Genomic DNA, 19,875 nt, shown 5'->3' with positions numbered 1-19,875 from the left:
CAATAAAAAGTTATTTAAAAAAAATAATAAATCCAATTCACTTGAAAAAAAAAATAAGGTAGGAAAGAATGGGATTTTCAAAAGATGCTTACAAATCAGGGAATTAATGAGCAAGAATGTTATTGTTTTACAAGATATGATAAATAGAAACAGAAAAATTTAAACAATGATAATATAGAAAGAACTAAAATATCTGAACAGCACAACGGCCAATCACAATCCCAGAGAAATACTTATGAAGCATGCTATCCAGTTCCTGATAGAGAGAGGTACATAGTTCAGAATGTATCATCTAGTTGGAGATGTGGTCTACATGAACATTTTATTTTGCTTAACTATATGTGTTCATAACAGAAATTGTGTTCCCTTTTGCTTTTCTCTACTGAAGAGTGGGATAGCAATTGAGAATAAAAATATTTGTCATAGGAACAAATAAAACAATCTTTCTTTTTAAAATATTATAGGACAAGAGAGAAGGAGCTTATTCTATTATCATAGTACTATCACAGTACTTCTATCATTTAAGTACTGCTGAAGTTGATACTGCACTTATAATGAATTTTTTTAGTTATATGATAAAGCCTGTAATTTTTTTTTCATGTTTTGCTTTTCCTGATAGTTTAAATATTAAAAAAATATGAATCTGGTATTTTAAAGAAGTTGTAAGGAAAAATAAATGGATACTTTACTCAAAAAAAAAAAGGAGTGAATGTTGAAAATTATCTTTGCATGTTATTTTGAAAAATAAAAAGTTATTATTATTTTTAAAAGTCTTCCTGGATTCATAATATTATAGCATCAGTGCCTCCCGGCTTTCCTCGGCACTTAGAAAGTCTATTTTTTCAACTGGTCCTTTTCTTAACTATTAAAACCAATGAACCAACCAACAACCTTTCCCCTGGGTGTACCATCACTTCTTAGTTCCTAACTCTCCTTCCTTCTTCTACAGGAGAAAGCACTAAAGATACAGAATAGTACTTAGGAAGCATCCATCCATATGGAGGTTTTGTAAAACCATTAGTGACTTCTCCCTTCCAAAATAATAAGGGGGTGTTTTTCTATATTACTTTTTAAGAGGAAACATTCTTTCTTCCTTTCTGGTTTCTAACTAATTTCAGAGTTATGACTAGCAATTTTCATGCCTGGGTCATAAAGCACAAAACTCATCCTCAAAGGCAGTTGAGAATTTTACCACAATACCTGAGAGACGCCCAAGACACAGGATTGTTTAGGAAAGAGACCCTCAAGATTTTGGAAAGCCAGTATAGGAAAGGACTTGGGGATGAAAATGGTAAGAGGCAGGATAAGGTCAGAGCAGACAGTATTTTACCAGGAGTTTAGCTGCTGAATGTAAGTACCATCAGTACTCAGAAAATGTAGCTCTCCAGGTAAATTATCTCTCCTCCTCAAATTTATGTAGCTTTTACAAAATGAGAATTGGATTCAGTTTTACTACAAGAGAGGTACAGCACCATCTGGTGGGTAGTTCACAGCAACGGATTACTTTCAAACTTTCCTGATTTCAATAATAGTATTTACTCCAAGTATTTTTTCCAACACAAATTTCAGTGAAACACAAAAATATGTCACTACAACAGAATTTCTTATGAGTCCTAGTTCTCTGATTGCTTACATAATAAGATAAATAAATTATATCCTTTCTAACCTTTGATTAAATAGCAGAGTATTCTTATAAGGACAGACTTCTATTTCAGATCTGAAAATTACTATTTTGTAATTAGATTACAAAAACTACATAAAATCTATAAAAATATACACTATAAACCTGATTTAGAAAGACAACTACTTCTGTCCAATAATTTAACAGTCTATCCGATCAATCAACAAGTATGTTATAAACTTTGGGAATAAGAAGAGAAAAATAAAACAGTTCTTGCCCTTCTATCCAAAAAAAAAAAAAAAAATGCTGTTCAGTTGGACACAGAATTCTTCTTGCCTGAATTTGGGGTTTTCTTAGCAAAGATATTGGAGTGGTTTGCTATTTTCTTCTCTAACTTATTTTACAGAGGAGGAAACTGAGGCAAACAGGATTAAGTGACTTGCCCAGGGTCACACAGTAAATGTCTGTGACCAAATGTGAACTCAGATCCTCCTGACTCCAGGCCCAGTGCTCTATTTACTATACCACTTAATAGTCTAAGCCATGTGCATAAATGACTACAAAAATATAAAGGACATAAATGCAGAGGCATTTGACAAGAGGGAGGGAGGCATTAGTAAGATTATTACTATTAGTAATTAAGAGGGAATAAGGAAGGTGATAAAAGACTTTTACATAGGAGCAAGTCCATCAGCTGAGTTTTGAGAGTCTAGAGGTTCTAAGAAGTGGAACTGAGAAGAAATTATATTCCTAAGTATGGAGCATAACATCCTTCAAAGAGGTATTGAGAGGAGAATAGTGTTATGTATTAAGAACAGCAAGGAGGCCATTTGGCAGGATTGTAGAATGAAAGCTTGTCATGTGTAATAAGCATGGAAAAGAGAATAAAGTCATGTTGTAAAGAGCTTTAAATGTCAAATGTTTGATCCTAAGGCTAACTGTTGTTCATTCTTTGTTTTCAAAGAGGTTCAGTGACATCACTGGTAATGTCTTGACTTGGATGTGAATTGAATTTAAGTGAGGTAGAGTTGTACAAAATTGTTGATCTCACTCTCTTCGAGTCATTCCAGTGGCAACAAATGTCAAAATTAGTGGCTATGGCCCGAGATGCAATTGATGACGCTGGAGTCTTTGATGTCTAACCAAATTCTAAGTGTTCAGCCATGTGTTCATAGTCACTGACCAAACTGTTCTAATTGGCTCATTTTACCAGGGGAAGTCTTTACATGCCTAAAGTAGACATCCCTTTCATTGACAGGTTTTGAAACCTGTCAATTACTCGCAATCTGCTCACTCAAACAAGTTTTACTGAGGTATGGTTCCTGTAAATGCTTCAACTTCTTAGAACTACAGATGAGAATTGATGTGTAGGTAGTCACTAAGGATAGGTGAGCAGCCTTGGAAAAAGCCTGGCAAGCTCTCATACCAGAAGTGCTATTCCTCCCTTAATACCATAGGGGTAATCACTGGACTCTATTGAAAAGACTGATTAGTATCTTAGGAATATCATTTTGGCAGCTATGTGAAAGATGAATTGGAAAGCAAAGAGAAGGAAAGATAATGTATGTAGAAAGGTCAATTAGGAAGCAATATTGCAATAATCCAGGGACAGCATAATAAGGGGCTGAACTAGATGGAGTGATCTGAGTAGAGACAAATTTAAGAAATAAGAAAGGAAACGAGAAGACTAGTTTAGGGGCATTAATGAAAATTAAGAGTTTGGTATGAATATTAACAACAAAATCAGAAGATATAATTATTATCAGAGATAAATATACTTATTAAAATTTAATATAAAAGTCAATTGCTTTTAGAAATGATATCTACAGAGGCAACTTTTGACATTTCAAACTGTTTTCAATTAAAACAGACATAAAGCCTATTTATTTTTGAGAAATAGAACAATATAGCAATTTCTAAATGAGAAATTACTCAGTTGAAATAGAAATGTCTAGATCATTCTTCACAATACACTCAAATTAAATATTCTCTCTCTTAGGGGAGAAATTAAGAAGCATTAAATACAATTATCCCGTCATAAAAGCTTTTATTGGATGAGACCAAATAAGTAGTCATATACATAAAAGTATATTTTGAAAGATAGCGAAACTGCATAAAACATTAACTAGTAAAGAAAATGGGTTTATCAGACAAGAACAAAATCTTTTCAGTGATATGCTCATTGGAAATAAATGTGGTCCATTAGAAGGAATATTAACTCTTCCAAATCATTAATCTACCATTTTAGTGTATTAAAGTAGTACCTCAGTTTAATTTCAGGAGGAGATAATACCAACATGAAAATTTCCAATTCCTGGTTTATCTGTGATGTTGGATGTGGATGAATAATTTCTTTGAATCTCCCTCCAGAAGCTTGGCTTTGGTGGTTGCCCAACGATGACAGTTTCCTAACCCTGTCAAAAATATTCTCCCAACGAGCCAAACCAAAACTACTACTTCATTGCCTGCTCATTTCTGCTGCTTCAAGCTCACTGTCAAGATATAGCCAGCAATGAATGCCGATTCTAATTTTCATAAAATGTCCCGACCAAGGTAAATTTCTTCCCCAAAGTTCCCAACTCACACCCAAGAAGTAGTAACAACTCAGTCTTAAGCATTATTCGTAAAATTCTCCAGAGCCCCCAAATCTCACTTAAAACAAATTTAGTCAAAACCTGAATCTGCATTTTACATGTTTTCCTTATTATTTAAGCCCATTTCCACATATATCCGACGTGGAAAACAAGGATGTTTGCCACTCATAAAAATTCTTATCTACTTGACCATTAAAGGGAAAATAAAGTTCCTTTATCTCAACACTCTTCTTGCTCTCTCTCTCTCAGAGTCACTTGTTAAACCCCCACAACATACACCCTGGTCCCTTCCACAATCTATGACTAAAAGGGATTTCCCAGGGGATAGCGTTGACGCCTTTTTTTTTCACACGAAGAGACGGGATGAAGCAGACCTGGGGGCAGGACAAGAACTGAAATGCAGGTCGCCTTCACCCTAACTTCCATTTCGTAAATTATTCCCTCCTTTGATTACAAAAGCCTTCTGTTTAGGTTTTCCATTCGACGAGATTAGTAATTTCATCGCTTCAGGGAACTCCCACCAGGAACAGGATCAGCATCTGCTCAGCCCGGGGTGCAGGGGTTAAGCGACTGGCTGGGGTCACACAGCTGCGTGAATGGAACGGACCAGCTCCCTACTCATCTCAATAACTATCTCTCAGATAAATAAACAGAACACCTCCACCACCCTGCAAATCAAATAGTATGCGGGAGGTCACCAGGACTACGGCCAGAGCCGACCGTACAATACCACCTGGTAGGCAGCGAAAAGAGCGCGGGTTCCCAGGCCGCCCCCGACCTCAATCTGACGTCTCACGGGTGCGCGCTCGCAACCCGACGCTCTCCTTTTCCCCATCCTTTTAGGTCGACGTTTCCCAGGCGCGCGCGCGCAATTCGACGCTCGTCCCCGCCACGCCCCCCTCCCCCCACCTCCCGGGCTCTGAGCTCTCAGGCCTTCACTGCACCTCCCCCTCACGCTTCTCCACCAGCTCTTTGCAGCGCGAGCCGAACAGGTGTAGCTGTTAGAGAGGCCTGGGGTTCCCAGGAGGGAGGGTGGGAGACAGTCACTCAATTAAGCCGAACAAGAGGAAGAACAGACGGCATCATGTCTCGCTACACTAGGCCCCCCAATACCTCCCTGTTCGTCAGGAACGTTGCGGATGCCACTAGGTGAGTGAGGGGCGGCTCTGGGAGATGGTGGGAGTGAGATGGTGATGGTGGGCCGAGGTCGTAGAAGAGGAAGATGGGACCCGCACCTTCCTTACCACTCCCCCTCCTCTTTTCCCCCCTCCCCCGCCCCCAATCTTTAGGCCCCTCCTCTAGCGAACTGCTTGCTGAAACGAGGCCCCCTTCGGGCTAGGGCCCGGAGCAGCCTCGGGGCCTCCCAGGCCGCGGTGTGAGGCTTCTGGGTCCGCGTCCTTCTCAGCCCCTCCTTGGTACTCCCGAACTCTCAATGGTTTAAAAAGACTCGTTTCGCTCCGAGACTTAGTGGCTTAGGCGGAGTCTCTGGGGTCTGACCGGATCCACTGTCTGCATCTCCCCGCATCCTGAGCGCTCGAGCCCGCCCCTTCCAATCCTACCCCAACCCCCACTCTGCAACCTGGCAACGAGGCTGGATTCTTTCCTTTACCCCCGCCCCCCGCTGCGAGGGATACTGCACCCCAGGCCGCTGTACCCCCTCCTTACTATAGTCTCCCTTCGGCACCCCATTTCTTTCCCCCAGCAGGCCAGGCCAGGGAAGAAGGCAGTCTCTTTAACAGTCGTATTTCTTTAAACTCCCTTTAAACTGATAGTTTTCTTTTTCCTGGATTTGCAAGTTTCGGTTCTGATGTTACCCTTGATGAAATGGAAAGTTTTAACCTGTTAGATGAGAAGGACCGCAGGAATGAGTTATTGCTTTCTGGGAGTACTGATTTAATGCTGGAAGGGACTTTGATAGGTCATTAAGCCCTCATTTTATGTTTAAAAAGTAAGGCTCAGAAAGCTGAAGAGTTTTATCCAAGATAGTGTAAATGGCAGAGCTAAGAAGTAAACCTAGAATCCAAGTGCTTCAGGTTTTCCTCTTTGTAACATTGTCCTCACACATTACTCTTCCTCTATGTTTCTAATCCTGCCGTGGTGATATGTAATTATATACCTTTTTGTATTAATGAATCACTTCAATGAAAATAACATCATTCCATCACCTTTCTTTGAACTTATCCATAAAGTGTAATCGAGTTATAGTATGGATTTGAATATAGGGAAGGTCAAATCATGTCCCTATAACATGGGTACATATAATAAAAAATAGATACAAACAAACAATATAGGGTATTATTGTCTTGACACGTTTTATAAAGGGGTTCCACTCCACCAAGCTCATAATTTTAATATCCAAAATAAAAGAATTAGTTTAGATTGAAAGAATATAGGCATTTATTTCTAGTAGTTGAAAAAAAAACTAAGTGAGGCCTAATTTGGTATAATTCAGGTATTATAACTTGGTTGATGATCCAAAATTCAAGATTGCAACTATACCCTGTGGTGGCATTGGGTCCTAATTCCTTTATTACCCTTATCTGAGTTATGTGATTCCTTCACAGCAACTGAGTTTTTTTTTTTCTTTATGATGAGTTGAAGGAAAGGGGATATCTTTGAAATTTCCTTATTTTATCTATAATTTAATAGGAATAAAATGGAAGATCTGTTCACTTATATGTTCACCTTAGAGATTAGGCTTGGTTGATTAGCATATATCTGACAGTTTTCTACTTTCCTTGAAGTTAGGATATAATAATATGAGCACAGCCTGACTGCAGTTGAACTTGTTGGTCATCTACTTTTTGAAACTTTCTTTCCTTGACTTCATGACATGCTTTCCTGGTTTTCTTTCTGTCCCACTGATTGTTCTCTCCCTCTCTTTTGAGTATTTTTTCTTTATCTTATTTTCCATTATTACAATGGCCTTCTGCCCTTCCTTTATAAAGCAACTTCATCTTTCAATTCTTATACTGCACCTCCCCTGGGTGTTCCTTTGAGCTCTGTCCTCAACTCAGTAATTCTCAAAAATTCTCAATTCAACTATCCAGCATTCAACTGTATCTCCAGAATCAGCATCTCTCTCCTCTGATTGATCTTACATTTCCAGCTATAGGCAGGATCAGCTAATATGCCAGGTACTGTGCTAAGCACTGAGGTACAAAGAAAAGCAAAATGAGATCCCTGCTTTTGAGGACCTCTTCTCAATTTAACAAATTACAATAATAAAATTTTAAGCATATTCAAAACACAATTTATCCTCTTTATCTCTAAATTTTCTGGTAACACTGTTCCTCCAATTTCCCAAGCTTTAATGTTTCTTTGCTTTCTCCTTTACATATTGTTTCTCAACAAATATTGCCATTTCTTTCTCTGAAATGTTTCTTAAAATCATATTTTCCTCTCATTTCTTACCCCAGTCCAAACCTCCAGTTTGGTTACTACAAAAATGGATTTGGTTTCTCTGTTTCTAGTATTTTTTTCTGGCTATTTTTCATTCTGTTCTTTGGAAAGCACTCTGCAAACCATAAAATTCTACATAAATGTTAACTGTTGTTGAGTTGTTTCAGTTAAGGTATTGGGTTTTTTGTTTGTTTATTTGTTTTTGGCAGAAATACTGGAATGTTTTGCCATTTCTTTCTCCAGCTCATTTTATAGCTGTTAACCATTAGCTATTATTAAAACACCATTTTTAAAGTCAGATTTCTTCATTCACAAACTAAAAAGTTGCTCTTTGTAGGGCTTTTAAGGGCTACTATAATTAAGTACTTGCTATCTATCCAATTTATTTCTCTTTGTTCCCCAGCAAAAACCTTCTACTAAGAACACTTTCTTCATCTTCCCAAATACGCTGTTTATTTTCACTTTTGCTCATACTATTTCTTACATTATATTCACCTAAATTTCACTTCTAATTACCATCTTGACTAAATGTGTTCTTCGAAGTTCATCTCCAAAAATGCTTCTTGTCCTACTTCCACCCATAATAAACTCCATATTACTATTGTGCAAATCAGTAAAGGGAAGTAACTTCTACTTTTCTCTCTATCCCCACAGGATCCCACAATCCCAAAATGAACTAAAAAAAAAAAAAAATTGGTTGTCACTTAGAGAATAATACTTTTTGCTTTATTATATAGCTAAGTATTTTAATATGAAATATAACCACATATAAATCTTGAAATTCTCAATTTGATAACCTTTAATTAGGAATATGTTGCATTTTGTGAATTGAGTATAATACTTGGCATCTAAAAACAAGATAAATTTTAATAACCTCAAGCATTCTCTTTCTCTCTAAAATCTTTAACCTCCTGATAACTATTTCTTTTTCTAATGCCTTCATATATGCCCGGGTCTTCCTAGTTTTTTTTTTTTTTTTTTTAAACCTTGAATAAATCTTATTATCCCTTCAAGCTATTGACCTATATTTCTTCCCTTTCACAGACAAATCCCATTGAAAAAACCTCATGGACTGTTCCTCAACTCTTTGCAGTTTTGGCTTCTACTCTAAATCACACTCAATTGAAACTTCTCTTTCCAAATTGTCAGTTATCTCTTAATTGCCAAATTTGATGGTCTTTTCTGTATCATTTCTCAGAATATCTGTTGCACTTGATATAGTTGATCATGTTCCTGTGTATTCTCTTTTCGTTGTACTACTTTTTCCTCATCCTCTTTTAATCTCCGACTCTTCAATCTTCTTTGCTGGTTCATCATTCATATCACACCTCCTGACCATGAGTTTCCCCAGTAGACCCTGTTGTCTATACTACTTTATTGATATCTTCATGAGCTCTCCTGGATTTCTTTATGATTGCTAGGCCTGACTTACAAGTCTGATTATCTAGTGTGAAGTCTCTACCCTGTCATTCCCTTATCACCAGATGCCTATTACATATTTTATAATGGATGTCCCATAGACATCTCAAATTCAACATGTCCCAAATATGACTCAATACTTTCTTTTCTCTACTTTTCCAAATTTACAGCTTCTTTGGAAGGTATTCCCATATTTTCAATTATCCATTTTATAACTTCAGTATTATCTTTTACTTTCTGTTTTACCATACTTACCTAATTAGTTGCCAAATTTTGCTTTCTCTCTGTAATCTTGCTTGCATCCACCCTTCTCTCTACTTGAGTAGCTATTGCCTTATTTTAAACCTTAATATCTTTTTTCTAAATTATAACAATAGCTTTATAATTGGTCTCTACTTCAAGTATCTCTTCTCTGTATTCCATCCTGAACACTGTTGTCAAAATAAATTTCTTTAAGGAAAGATTGACTATATCACTCCCTATTCAGTCATCTACTATGGCTTCCAGTTACTGCTAGGATAAAATATAAACTCTTCAATTTAGCTTTTAAATCTCTTCACAACCTGGCACACACTTTTCATTCTCATCTTTTCTTCCTCATTCACTCTGTAATATACCCAAACTGGCCTTTCTGTTCCTCACACACATTACTCCATTTTTCATTCTTAATGCCATTCATTTTCACTAGCCATTCATCCATTCCTTTATTCATCCCTGTCTCATAGATTCCTTCTTTTCCTAATGAATCAGCTTAAGCACCTTTTTTTTCTATATGAATCTTTTCCTGATTCTCTCCTATCTACTCTCTCAAATGACTTTGTATTTATTCACTTTGTGTGTGTGTGTGTGTGTATATATATATATGCTATATATACTTATATATGTGCTTGGCTGCCTGCCCCATTAGAATGTAAACTTTTGAGGAGAGATTTTTTATTCTTTGTACTTATAGTCTACTTAGCACAGTGTCTAATCATAACAGGTACTTAATAATGCTTGTTGATTAAGATAAATCTGGCTTATTACAGCTAGGCAAATGGATATGAATGACAATATTAATTAAATGGTGAAAATATTGATTTATATAAATAATTGGCTATTAGACAATCTTTTGCATGATGGGAAGAACATTTTAACATATACATGATTTAGAAAGTGTGCTTTCCTTCTAAAACGGAGGTTCCTAACCTTTTTTGTATCATGGACCCTTTTGGCAGATTGATAAAATCTTTGGACCCATTCTTAGAATAATGTTTTTAAAATCATAAAATATGTAGAGTTACAGAGAAAAATAACCAATTGTATTGAAATGCAACCTATAGAAAGACTGAAATTTCATGCAGTCTAACTGTGGGTCTAAGAACAATAGTAATTTTTAAGTAAAGATCAGCATAAAGATAGCAGATTCAAGATAGCAGCAGCAACTGTAATGTGATATGAAACTTTATATGATTTCTGTTAGTGACAGTCACAGGTACCTCTAATGTTAGTCTGTTTTGTTGTCTGATTTCATAATTAAAGGAAATACTAAATTTCAATTAGAAATTAATGAAAATAAAGAAGTAACCTTTTTTCCCCATCTAAGTTAAAGTACCTCCCGAAATCTATCCACAGGGATCCGTGGACCCCAGGTTAAGGACTCTTGTTCTAGAAGGATCAATACAAGTGTTACAACTGGATTTCTGTAAACAAACTGCTGTAACACAGTTATATTCCTATTTCTTTGCCTTATTTCTAAAATACTTCAGGCCTGAGGACTTGCGACGTGAATTTGGTCGATATGGCCCTATAGTAGACGTATACATTCCACTTGACTTCTACACTCGCCGCCCAAGAGGATTTGCTTACGTACAATATCCTTTATTTCACTCTGTGTGTGTATTGGTACATGTGTCTGCGTGTAAACATATGTCTATGTCTACACGTAGACATATATGTATTCAAGGGAAATTTTGACAAGATTAATATGTCCTAACTAAATGTATTTATTTCTTTATCTCAGAAAATCTAAAGCAGTCCACAGTAGCTGGCAAGCACCCCAAAGTTTGAATCAACCTGTTAGATAGAGTCCAAGCATAAACCAAGCAGGCAAGCCAAAAGACACCTTAAAGTTCAAGCATCAAGGAATAAAGAGGGAGGGTGGAAACAGATAAAAAGAAAACTGGAAGAGGGGAAGTCTTTATCAAGCAAAAGACAAAGCCAGCACCAAGTTGAGGCTTCGGCTTTCCTACATTTACTCAGAATTCCAGATTCAAAGCCAAGTCTGATTTGGTTGGTTCTGCAGCACTTATAAAGTCCATCTTGCAAGCCCAAAAGAGTAAAGGTCAAGGTTCAAGATCAAGTGACATTGAGGTAATTGCCAAAGTCTCTTTTTTGTATCATCTTTCTTTAGCTTTTGCTGCTCTCTGATATTTGATTAAATCAATGGATGATCTCCTAAAATTTACTTATTTGATAATTTTTCTACATTCCATTATAATTAAATGGATTGGTATTGCATAGTATAAATAGATAAGGGAATTAATTTACTGTTAGTATTATAAATTCTTCAAAATATAATTTAGGCTGTGTGTGTTTCTTTTATGTTTCCTGTATATTAACATATAAAAGTATACTTAAAGAGACAGACACAAGGATAAATGTTAGATCGTTAGATCAAATTAATTTTCATATAAAGTATATGTTTGCCTGCTTTGTCTGTGTGAAAATGTTATTATTATAGAAAGTAATTGCTCCCAAAATCCATAATCAAAGGCTTTTTATGATTGTAATTTCTGAATAAGATCTATCATATTTTGGTTTTTTATTTTAAAAAAAACCCTGATGGATTCTTTATAAGGCTGAGACCTAAAAATTCATCTTATGATACTAATCGGTATTGAAATATATTTTTCCCAAATAGCAAATTCTTAGTTGCCCATACTCGCTGAAACTACATTGATTCATATAAGCGATACTCAAACATTATTTTATTAATATAGTTAAAAATTGATTTCTCATCTTCCTATTTACATTGTCTTGAAAATCACAGGACTCTGCCGTTTCCATGGTAAAGACATAAATAATATTTGGCTGATATACTTCTAAAGTAATGAGCTTAATATTTTACTTGGTATTTCCTTTTCATTTGGCATGTGAAAATTATTTTAAAAATTATTTCATTGTATACTTTGATGTTCAAAGTGTCCTTAACAGCTAGTCATATTTGAAGATGTCCGTGATGCAGAAGATGCTCTTTATAACCTCAATAGAAAGTGGGTATGTGGTCGTCAAATTGAAATACAGTTTGCACAAGGTGATCGCAAAAGTAAGTGTAGATAAACATATAGTTTACTTGCTATGCAAAATTATAGTTTCAGGAATAATAGATTTTTTTGCTTAAAATTCTTTCATTGATTAATTAGACAAGTTAAATAGTTATTATTTAAGTTTTTTAGTGTTGAATTATTTTACAGTGATGTTCTTCAAATTCTAGCACCAGGCCAAATGAAATCAAAAGAACGCCACCCTTGTTCTCCAAGTGAACATCGACGATCAAGGAGTCACAGCAGAAGGACTCGAAGTAGAAGTTCTTCATGGGGAAGAAGCAGAAGACGATCTGATAGCCTTAAAGAGTATGTAAGGTGTAAATAGTATTAGAAGGCACCATCTTGCTATGGGGTGGAACATGGTATTTTAGACATAAATGAAATATAAGAATTTAAATATATAAAAAGTTTGAAGGCATGCTACATTAGTCATTCATTTTTAGTTTTATTAACAGAGTGACTTTAGAAGAAAGGACAATAAATATGCTGATATATCTGATTCATGCATAAAATAAACATATAATTAAACCTTATTGACTGATATACACATATTAAGTGCTTAGAAAACATTTGTTAATTTGAGATTTAACATAAACCTTTTAACATAGGTAGAGGAGAAAAGGAGCATTTTTCACAAAGTGGAATTTAAGCTGAATCTCAAAAAAAGCAAGGAGACAAAAGAGAAAGGGTAAAGCACTTTAGCGAAGACAGTTAAGATAAGGAGTTTTAGATGGACCACCAACAAGAAAACTTGATACAGGTCTTCTGAATCATAAAGTACAAGGAAGGGAACGAAATACAAGACTGGAAAAATAGAGAAGGGCCGAATTGTAAGGAGTTTTAAAATAAAAATGAAGGATTTTATATTTGACCCTAAAGATAATTGGAATAAGAGTTTATTGACTAGAAAAAAATTACATGGTCATAGCTGGACAATTTAAAGGAAGGTCACTTGGGCAGCTAAATAGAGGATGGACTTGAGGCAGGAAGACCCATCAGAAAGGTATTGCCAGAGTCTAGGTGTGATAAGTGATTGCATCCGAGGGATTGCTGTGTGAGTGGAGTAAAGGGGACACATGGGAGAGATACAAGACTTGGTAACAGGTTATGGGTTAAGAGAGGAAATAAAAAATGACACTAAGGTTCTGAGCTTGGGTGACTGGGAGAATGGTGATGTCATGACTGATTGGGAAATTAGGAAGAAAAGAGAATTTGAGGGAAAGACAGTGAGTTTGGTTTTGGGCATATTAAATTTGAGATGCCTCCAATGGGACATCCCAATAGAGATGTACACAGTAGACACTTATTTAGTGGTATTATAGAGCTCAGGAGAGAGTTTAGGATTACATATAGAGAACTGGGATTCATTTGCAGAGAGGTGATAATTGAACCCATTGGAGTTGAGATCATCAGGGGATATATAGAGGGAAAAGAAAAGAGAACCCAAGACAGATTCAAAGAGTACATCTTGTTAGTGGGCCTGATCAACATCAGTTGACTTCAACAGTGATTTCAAACTCAACTAGAAAAGGTGCCTTTGAATAATACAAAAGGAGCCCTGCAGGCCACCTATTAACTTAGAAGATCTCTCTATAAGATTAAGTTCTATTGTATTTTTGTTTGTCAATATTTGCATTTTGTTTGACACTTTACACCTAGAAGAAGATCAAAGAGACTGAAAAGGAATGGAGAGAAGGAGAGGAATGTCACAAAAATCTGGAGAAAGGAGTGATTAATAGTGTTGGACCTTGCAGAGGGGTTAAGAGAGATAAAGATTGAAAAAGAGGCTATTCTAATTAAGAATATTAATGGAAATTAAGAGGTCATTGATGATTTTGGGGAGAGTAGTTTCAGCCTGTTAAAGATGTTAGAAACTAGTTTGCAGATTTAGCGCTAAATTAGAAACATTGATTCTAGACAACCTTTTCCAAGAGTTAAGCCATAAAAGAAAAGAAAGGAGAATTTTAGGGCAGCAGCTATTAGTAATGACAGAATCCCCTGTCCCCTCAAGGAACTTACATTCTAATTGGGGAAGAAGATACAGGATAAATACAAAGTAGATGGGAGATAGAAGGAAATGGTACTAATAGCTGTTCAACAAGGTTTCCTGGAGGAGTTGGCACTCCTGAATCTTAAAGGAAGGCAGGGATTCCAGGAGTTAGAAGTTAAAAAGAATTTAGACATATTTAAAAATAATAAAACATTTCAGAATATGTTGATCTCTAATAACTCATCAGTATCACAGTTTCATAGTTAGAAGGAATCTCAGTGACCATCTATATCCAAAAAAATAATCTGTGCTATAACGTACCTGGAAAATCATCACCCAGCTTCTGCTTAAAAATCTCATTACTATAACACAAAAGTTATTTGTGAAAGAAAACTAGTTAAAAATTAATATACAAGTATTCCATTCAAAGGATTAAAGTATTAGAAAACATAAAATCTATAGTACTGTGCTTTAGAAGATAGACGTAATTCTTTTGAATGGCAAGTAGTTTGCATCATGGATAAAGCACTGGACCCAGAGCCAGGAAGATCTGAGTTCAAATTTGACCTCAGGTATTTATCAGCTATATAACTGAACAAGTCACTTAACTGTTGCCTTCCTCGGTTTCCTCTTCTGTAAAACATGGAAGAAGAGGAGGGGTTTAAAGTGGCCTACATTGTGCCCAAGCACAGTGCTCTTGGCTAAGTGTTTTACAGATATTATCTCATTTCATGGAATAATAGTGACTGTCTCCCAGGCTGGTCTTTGAGGATAAAATGAGATAATTTTTGTAAAGTGTTGTGCAAGCCTTAAAGTACTACATAATGCCAGTCATTATTATTGTTGTTGCTGTTATTAGTATTATGAAAGGGTTAATGATAATTTATCAATATTTTGCTAACAAGGAATTTGTTCTTGGTAAAATATCCTTTGAAGTAATTTATTTAGTGAATTTGTAAAGCAAAAAATAACAAGATTGTATATACTAGCTGTTGTACTATTTATTCCCAGTAACTGCCTTGAATATATTATTTGTATTATTTTTCCATTTGTATGTAGAATTCTGTGGTTTATTCTTCTGTCAGTGAGTGGCATTCATATTTGTTTTCAAGCCCTTTGAGAAAAGGCAGGTGGAGCAGTGGATAGAGTACTGGATCTGGCATCAGGAACACCTGAATTCAAATCTGTCCTCAAACTCTTACTAGCTGTGTGACACTGGGAAAATCACTTAGTCTGCCTCAGTTTCCTCATCCGTAAAATGGACATAATAACAGTACATACTTCTGAGGGTTATTGTGAGGATCAAATGAGATATTTACTAAGCACTATATAAATATTCAGCTGCTATTATGTTGGCCAAGTAGTATTTCCAAGTATAATAGCATTTAAGTTTTCTGTCTCTGTAGTTGTAGGATAAATAAAATAATGTTCCAAACTTTTTAAAGAATTTTACCAGCAACATTCCCTATACAACTTTGCTCCTAGAGACAAATATTGATTGTGTATTACCCTATTCTCGAGATAAAAACACAATCAAGATACACAAGAATAACACAGGACTTTTACTTATTTCTATAATAAGGTCTTTGTTACCACAAGAATGCAAAACACTATACAGAATTAGTTGTTCATAAATTAAAATTAATTATTTGGGTATGTATATATGTGTATGTATGTATGCTACTAAGGATGATATAAAGAGAATAGAGGAAGCATCACCAGGCTATGGCCATAACCTGATATTAGGAGAGATCTGTCTTTGATTTTGTAGTGATGCAACAGTCCAATCTGTGTAGTATGACCATTTATTGCACTTCTTTGCCCTATTTAAAAAAAAAAAAAACAATAAAACTAAGAAGGCATGACCCATCTTGATTCATAGTAAGAATATCCTTATGTGAAGAAAGTTTTTCCACTAGCCCCTAAAATAATCTGTGTGATTTCGGTTTCATTAGTATATACATAAACATCTAGTTTTGTAGCATTGAACATTTCCTAAAAAAAACAAATTCAAACATTGATTTTATTGAAATACAAAAAGGAAGACTAGTGTCAAATATGCTTATTTCTGCTGTCACTAGTGACTTTATCTTTTCAGGGAGTTGTTTCTAGCATTTCAAATTACTATGATACACCTCTATAAAAAATAACATTTAGTAGCTTAATGGAGATATAACTGTTTGTTGTTTTTCAGATTTGGTAAAGCTTTGGATACTTTGTTTTTCTTATAAAATGAGTTAAAGTACTTTGCAAAATGCAGAATACTCTAGGATATAAGCTGTTGTTTGTGTCATGCAACATTTTTATAATCCCTAGACTTGATACAAAAAGCATGCTTGATGAATTTCCTCTTTTTGTGTCCTAAAATCTTAAACTTTTCCAAAGTTGTTGGGACCTCATTTAATTAATAAATATCAAACTAAGCTGTCAAAAAAGGGAAAGGAGCAGTTAAGAATGTAGCAATTCATATTTTGCTAATTATAATTATAGCATTGACTTTAATAATATTACTTTCCTCCTAATGGATATTAAGTCTAGCACATGACTGGAGAAAATAATCTGTCCCAATTTTATGTGGACTCATAGAGTTAGAAGATTCTTCATCCACTTGCCATTGGACATGACCACATCTAAGTTGTTCCATATTAATAAAAATCTGCCTTGAAGATCCTCTAAAACTATGAAGATTCTGTTTGTTTATTTTATTAAATCCTATTATCAGAAAACTTAACATAAAAATTTCATGCTACCACTTAATCCTGTTAATATCTTTGTTCTGTCCATATTTGCTAGGGAGAAATTTTTTTGATCATTGCTTATGTTATAATAACCCTTTGTCATCTTAAAAATATAAATTGCCAATTAGCTTTTCAAAAGTCTTGATATTTAGAGAATTATTATGAGACCATGAAAATGTTATTTCATAGCCTAATCATTTTTTCTTGTAAAATATGTACACTAATATTTTGGATATTTGCAGGTCTCGTCGTAGGGGACTTTCTTATAGCCGATCTAAATCTCGATCTAACTCATTAACAAGGCATTCTACCTCAGGAAGGAAATCAAGATCCCCTAGAAGAAATTCTAGTTCTAGACGACGGTCAAGATCTGAGTCCTTACAAAAAAGGACCACATCTGTGGGAAAATCACAATCAAGTTCACCTCAGAGGCAGACCACTTCAGGGGCAAAATCAAGATCAGATGGAAGACATTTTGATTCACTAGCAAGATCCCCATCAAAATCTCCCCAAAGACACACTAATTCTGAAACTAAAGCACAGTCTCGGAGCTATCATCATAAAAACAATTGGTGAAACAGCAGCAGAAGATCTCTACACATACTTAGACTTTCATTATGAGACAGAACTTTTGTTAAATAAAAATTCTTCATAGCTATAATGTGGGCCAATATTATTTTTGGCATATACCAGTAGTAAAATATATATTGCTTTGGGTTATTAGATTTGGCCTCAACAACACTGCAGATATTATAAATAATGTTATGTTTAGTTTTGTGCTAAATGAGATTTCCTTATTGTAGTCAGGAAGACCTGAGTTAAAATCTGGCCTCACATACTTAATTAGCTATGTGACCCTGGGCAAGTCACTTAACCTGTCTGCCTCAGTTTCTTCATCTGTAAAATGGGGATAATAATTACCTACCTTCTCAGTTGTGGTGAGGATAAAATGATATATTTGTAAAGTGCTTTGCAAACTTTAAAGCACTACATAAATGCTAGCTATTATTGTTATCAATTTCATAATCTTACATACAAACCCAGTTGTTTGTTTCCTTTCCATTTCAATGTGCCTAATTTTTCAAATAACACTTTCACATGTGTGGTAAGAGTAAATTTTCAAAGGAAATAAGTGAAATAGAAGTAATTTATAAACTTATTTCATATATTCTATATTATTACCTTAAATTAAAATGCTACATATTGGTATAGCACTTTTACCTTTTCAAACTGCTTTTGCAAACTTACTTTAAGACTTCACAGAGCTATTACTTATTGATGTGGATATACATTTCATTGATGCAGATTGTAATACTTGAAACCTTGATACACTATTTGTTAGATACTGTGACCCTAAAGTTTTGGAACCTGATGATATATCTTTTGGGCATCAATGTCTCCAAATTTAATCAAGCCAGGCTTGAGATAACAGATTACCAGGGCCATACTCAAAATTTTTAGTTTGATAAGATCCACTAGATCATGTGTTTCATTGTTGTAATGTTTCCACCCCAGTGTTTTAATCTTAATACCAATTTCTGGTGAATGCCTCATTTTACAAAATATAAGATAGTTTTTGCTATTCTTGTTAGCAGTATTCACAAGGCCAAGAATTCAAAAGGAAGTATTTTTTCTTGAACTCCAAGGTAACCTTATCAAAGAAGATTGAATAAATATTGGTAGGATAAAATAGATTAATTGGCATTAAAATGACATTCAGTTCTATACAAACTTGAAATATAACTTTGTATTTCAGGAGGGATCAGATCTGATTGGCATATGGAACTTCCACTGAGGAAACTACTAATACAGATCAGCACTTGACTCTGCAACTTGCAGTCAGAATTTCTTGGGTACTGAGACATTAGGTGACTTTTCTATAATCATGCAGCTAGTATGTGGGGGACTTGTGTCTCTGGTCTTTGTTTCCTGAGGCCAATTCGATCCACTATGCCATGCTGCCTCATTATATAACAGCATGTTGAATTTAAAAATATAAAAAATGACTTTTACAAAAAAATTGAAGTATTTTGAAAATATTGTGCTATCTCCATTTTCCCAATAATTAATTTTGTTTATATGCTTTGCTTTTGCAGTTAATAAAATCAAGGGCTTTTCTAAAAAGTACTTTTAATTTACATTTTACATATGCTATCTTGGTAGTATTATTTATGATAATTTATTTTTAAATATCAGCAAGCATTAAATACCTACTATGTACCAGGCTTTTGGGATAAAAAAACAAAAATGAAAGCCCTCTGCTCTGAAGGAGCTTAAATTCTTTCAAGTATAGTACCATAATGATGTATTTATATAGCTCTGCTTGTGTGCTATGTTAAATTGCATTCTTAAACCTTTGCGAACAAAGTTAAGTATTTTTTTGCCTCGTATGCCAGTCTATGCTTTACAAAATTCTTTTTAATAAATTACATTTTTTTTTAGCAAATAGTATTCTTCTGTTCATTTTATTTTAAATAAAAATTCCTTTTTTCTTAGAGCTTTGTGTATTTTCAGAAACTTTCAGCTTTATAAAAACTGAAATGGACAAATATTGATTCACAAATTCTGTCTGAAATATCTAGCATAATTATAGCAAGATTTATTTACTATTTAGGACATAATACATTTTAGAAGTGAATATTTGATCAGTAGCTTCTTGTTCAATAATTCAGTTCTACCCAACTCATTGTGACCCCAGGGAGCATAGTATGCCAGACACTTCTGTTGTCCACTATCTTGTCCAAGATTATGTTTCCATTATTACACTACCCATTTCATCCTCTGCCATCTTTTTTTCCTTTTG

The 19,875-nt window shown here is 34.8% G+C and overlaps 1 protein-coding gene across 1 annotated transcript; it reads left to right on the top strand.

Moving 5' to 3' along the window:
- Positions 1–5,089: 5,089 nt before the first annotated feature.
- Positions 5,090–19,518, top strand: SRSF12 (serine and arginine rich splicing factor 12). Its single transcript, XM_051997392.1, has 5 exons — positions 5,090–5,364; positions 10,785–10,891; positions 12,242–12,343; positions 12,512–12,650; positions 17,315–19,518. Exons 1-5 carry the CDS (start codon positions 5,300–5,302, stop codon positions 17,646–17,648), a joined length of 747 nt encoding a protein of 248 aa, XP_051853352.1. The 5' UTR covers positions 5,090–5,299; the 3' UTR covers positions 17,649–19,518.
- The last annotated feature ends 357 nt before the right edge of the window (positions 19,519–19,875 follow it).

This window comes from Antechinus flavipes, chromosome 4 (assembly GCF_016432865.1).
Source record: "Antechinus flavipes isolate AdamAnt ecotype Samford, QLD, Australia chromosome 4, AdamAnt_v2, whole genome shotgun sequence".
In the NCBI taxonomy this organism is placed as follows: Eukaryota; Metazoa; Chordata; class Mammalia; order Dasyuromorphia; family Dasyuridae; genus Antechinus; species Antechinus flavipes.
This window is presented reverse-complemented; position numbering and strand designations above follow the sequence as displayed.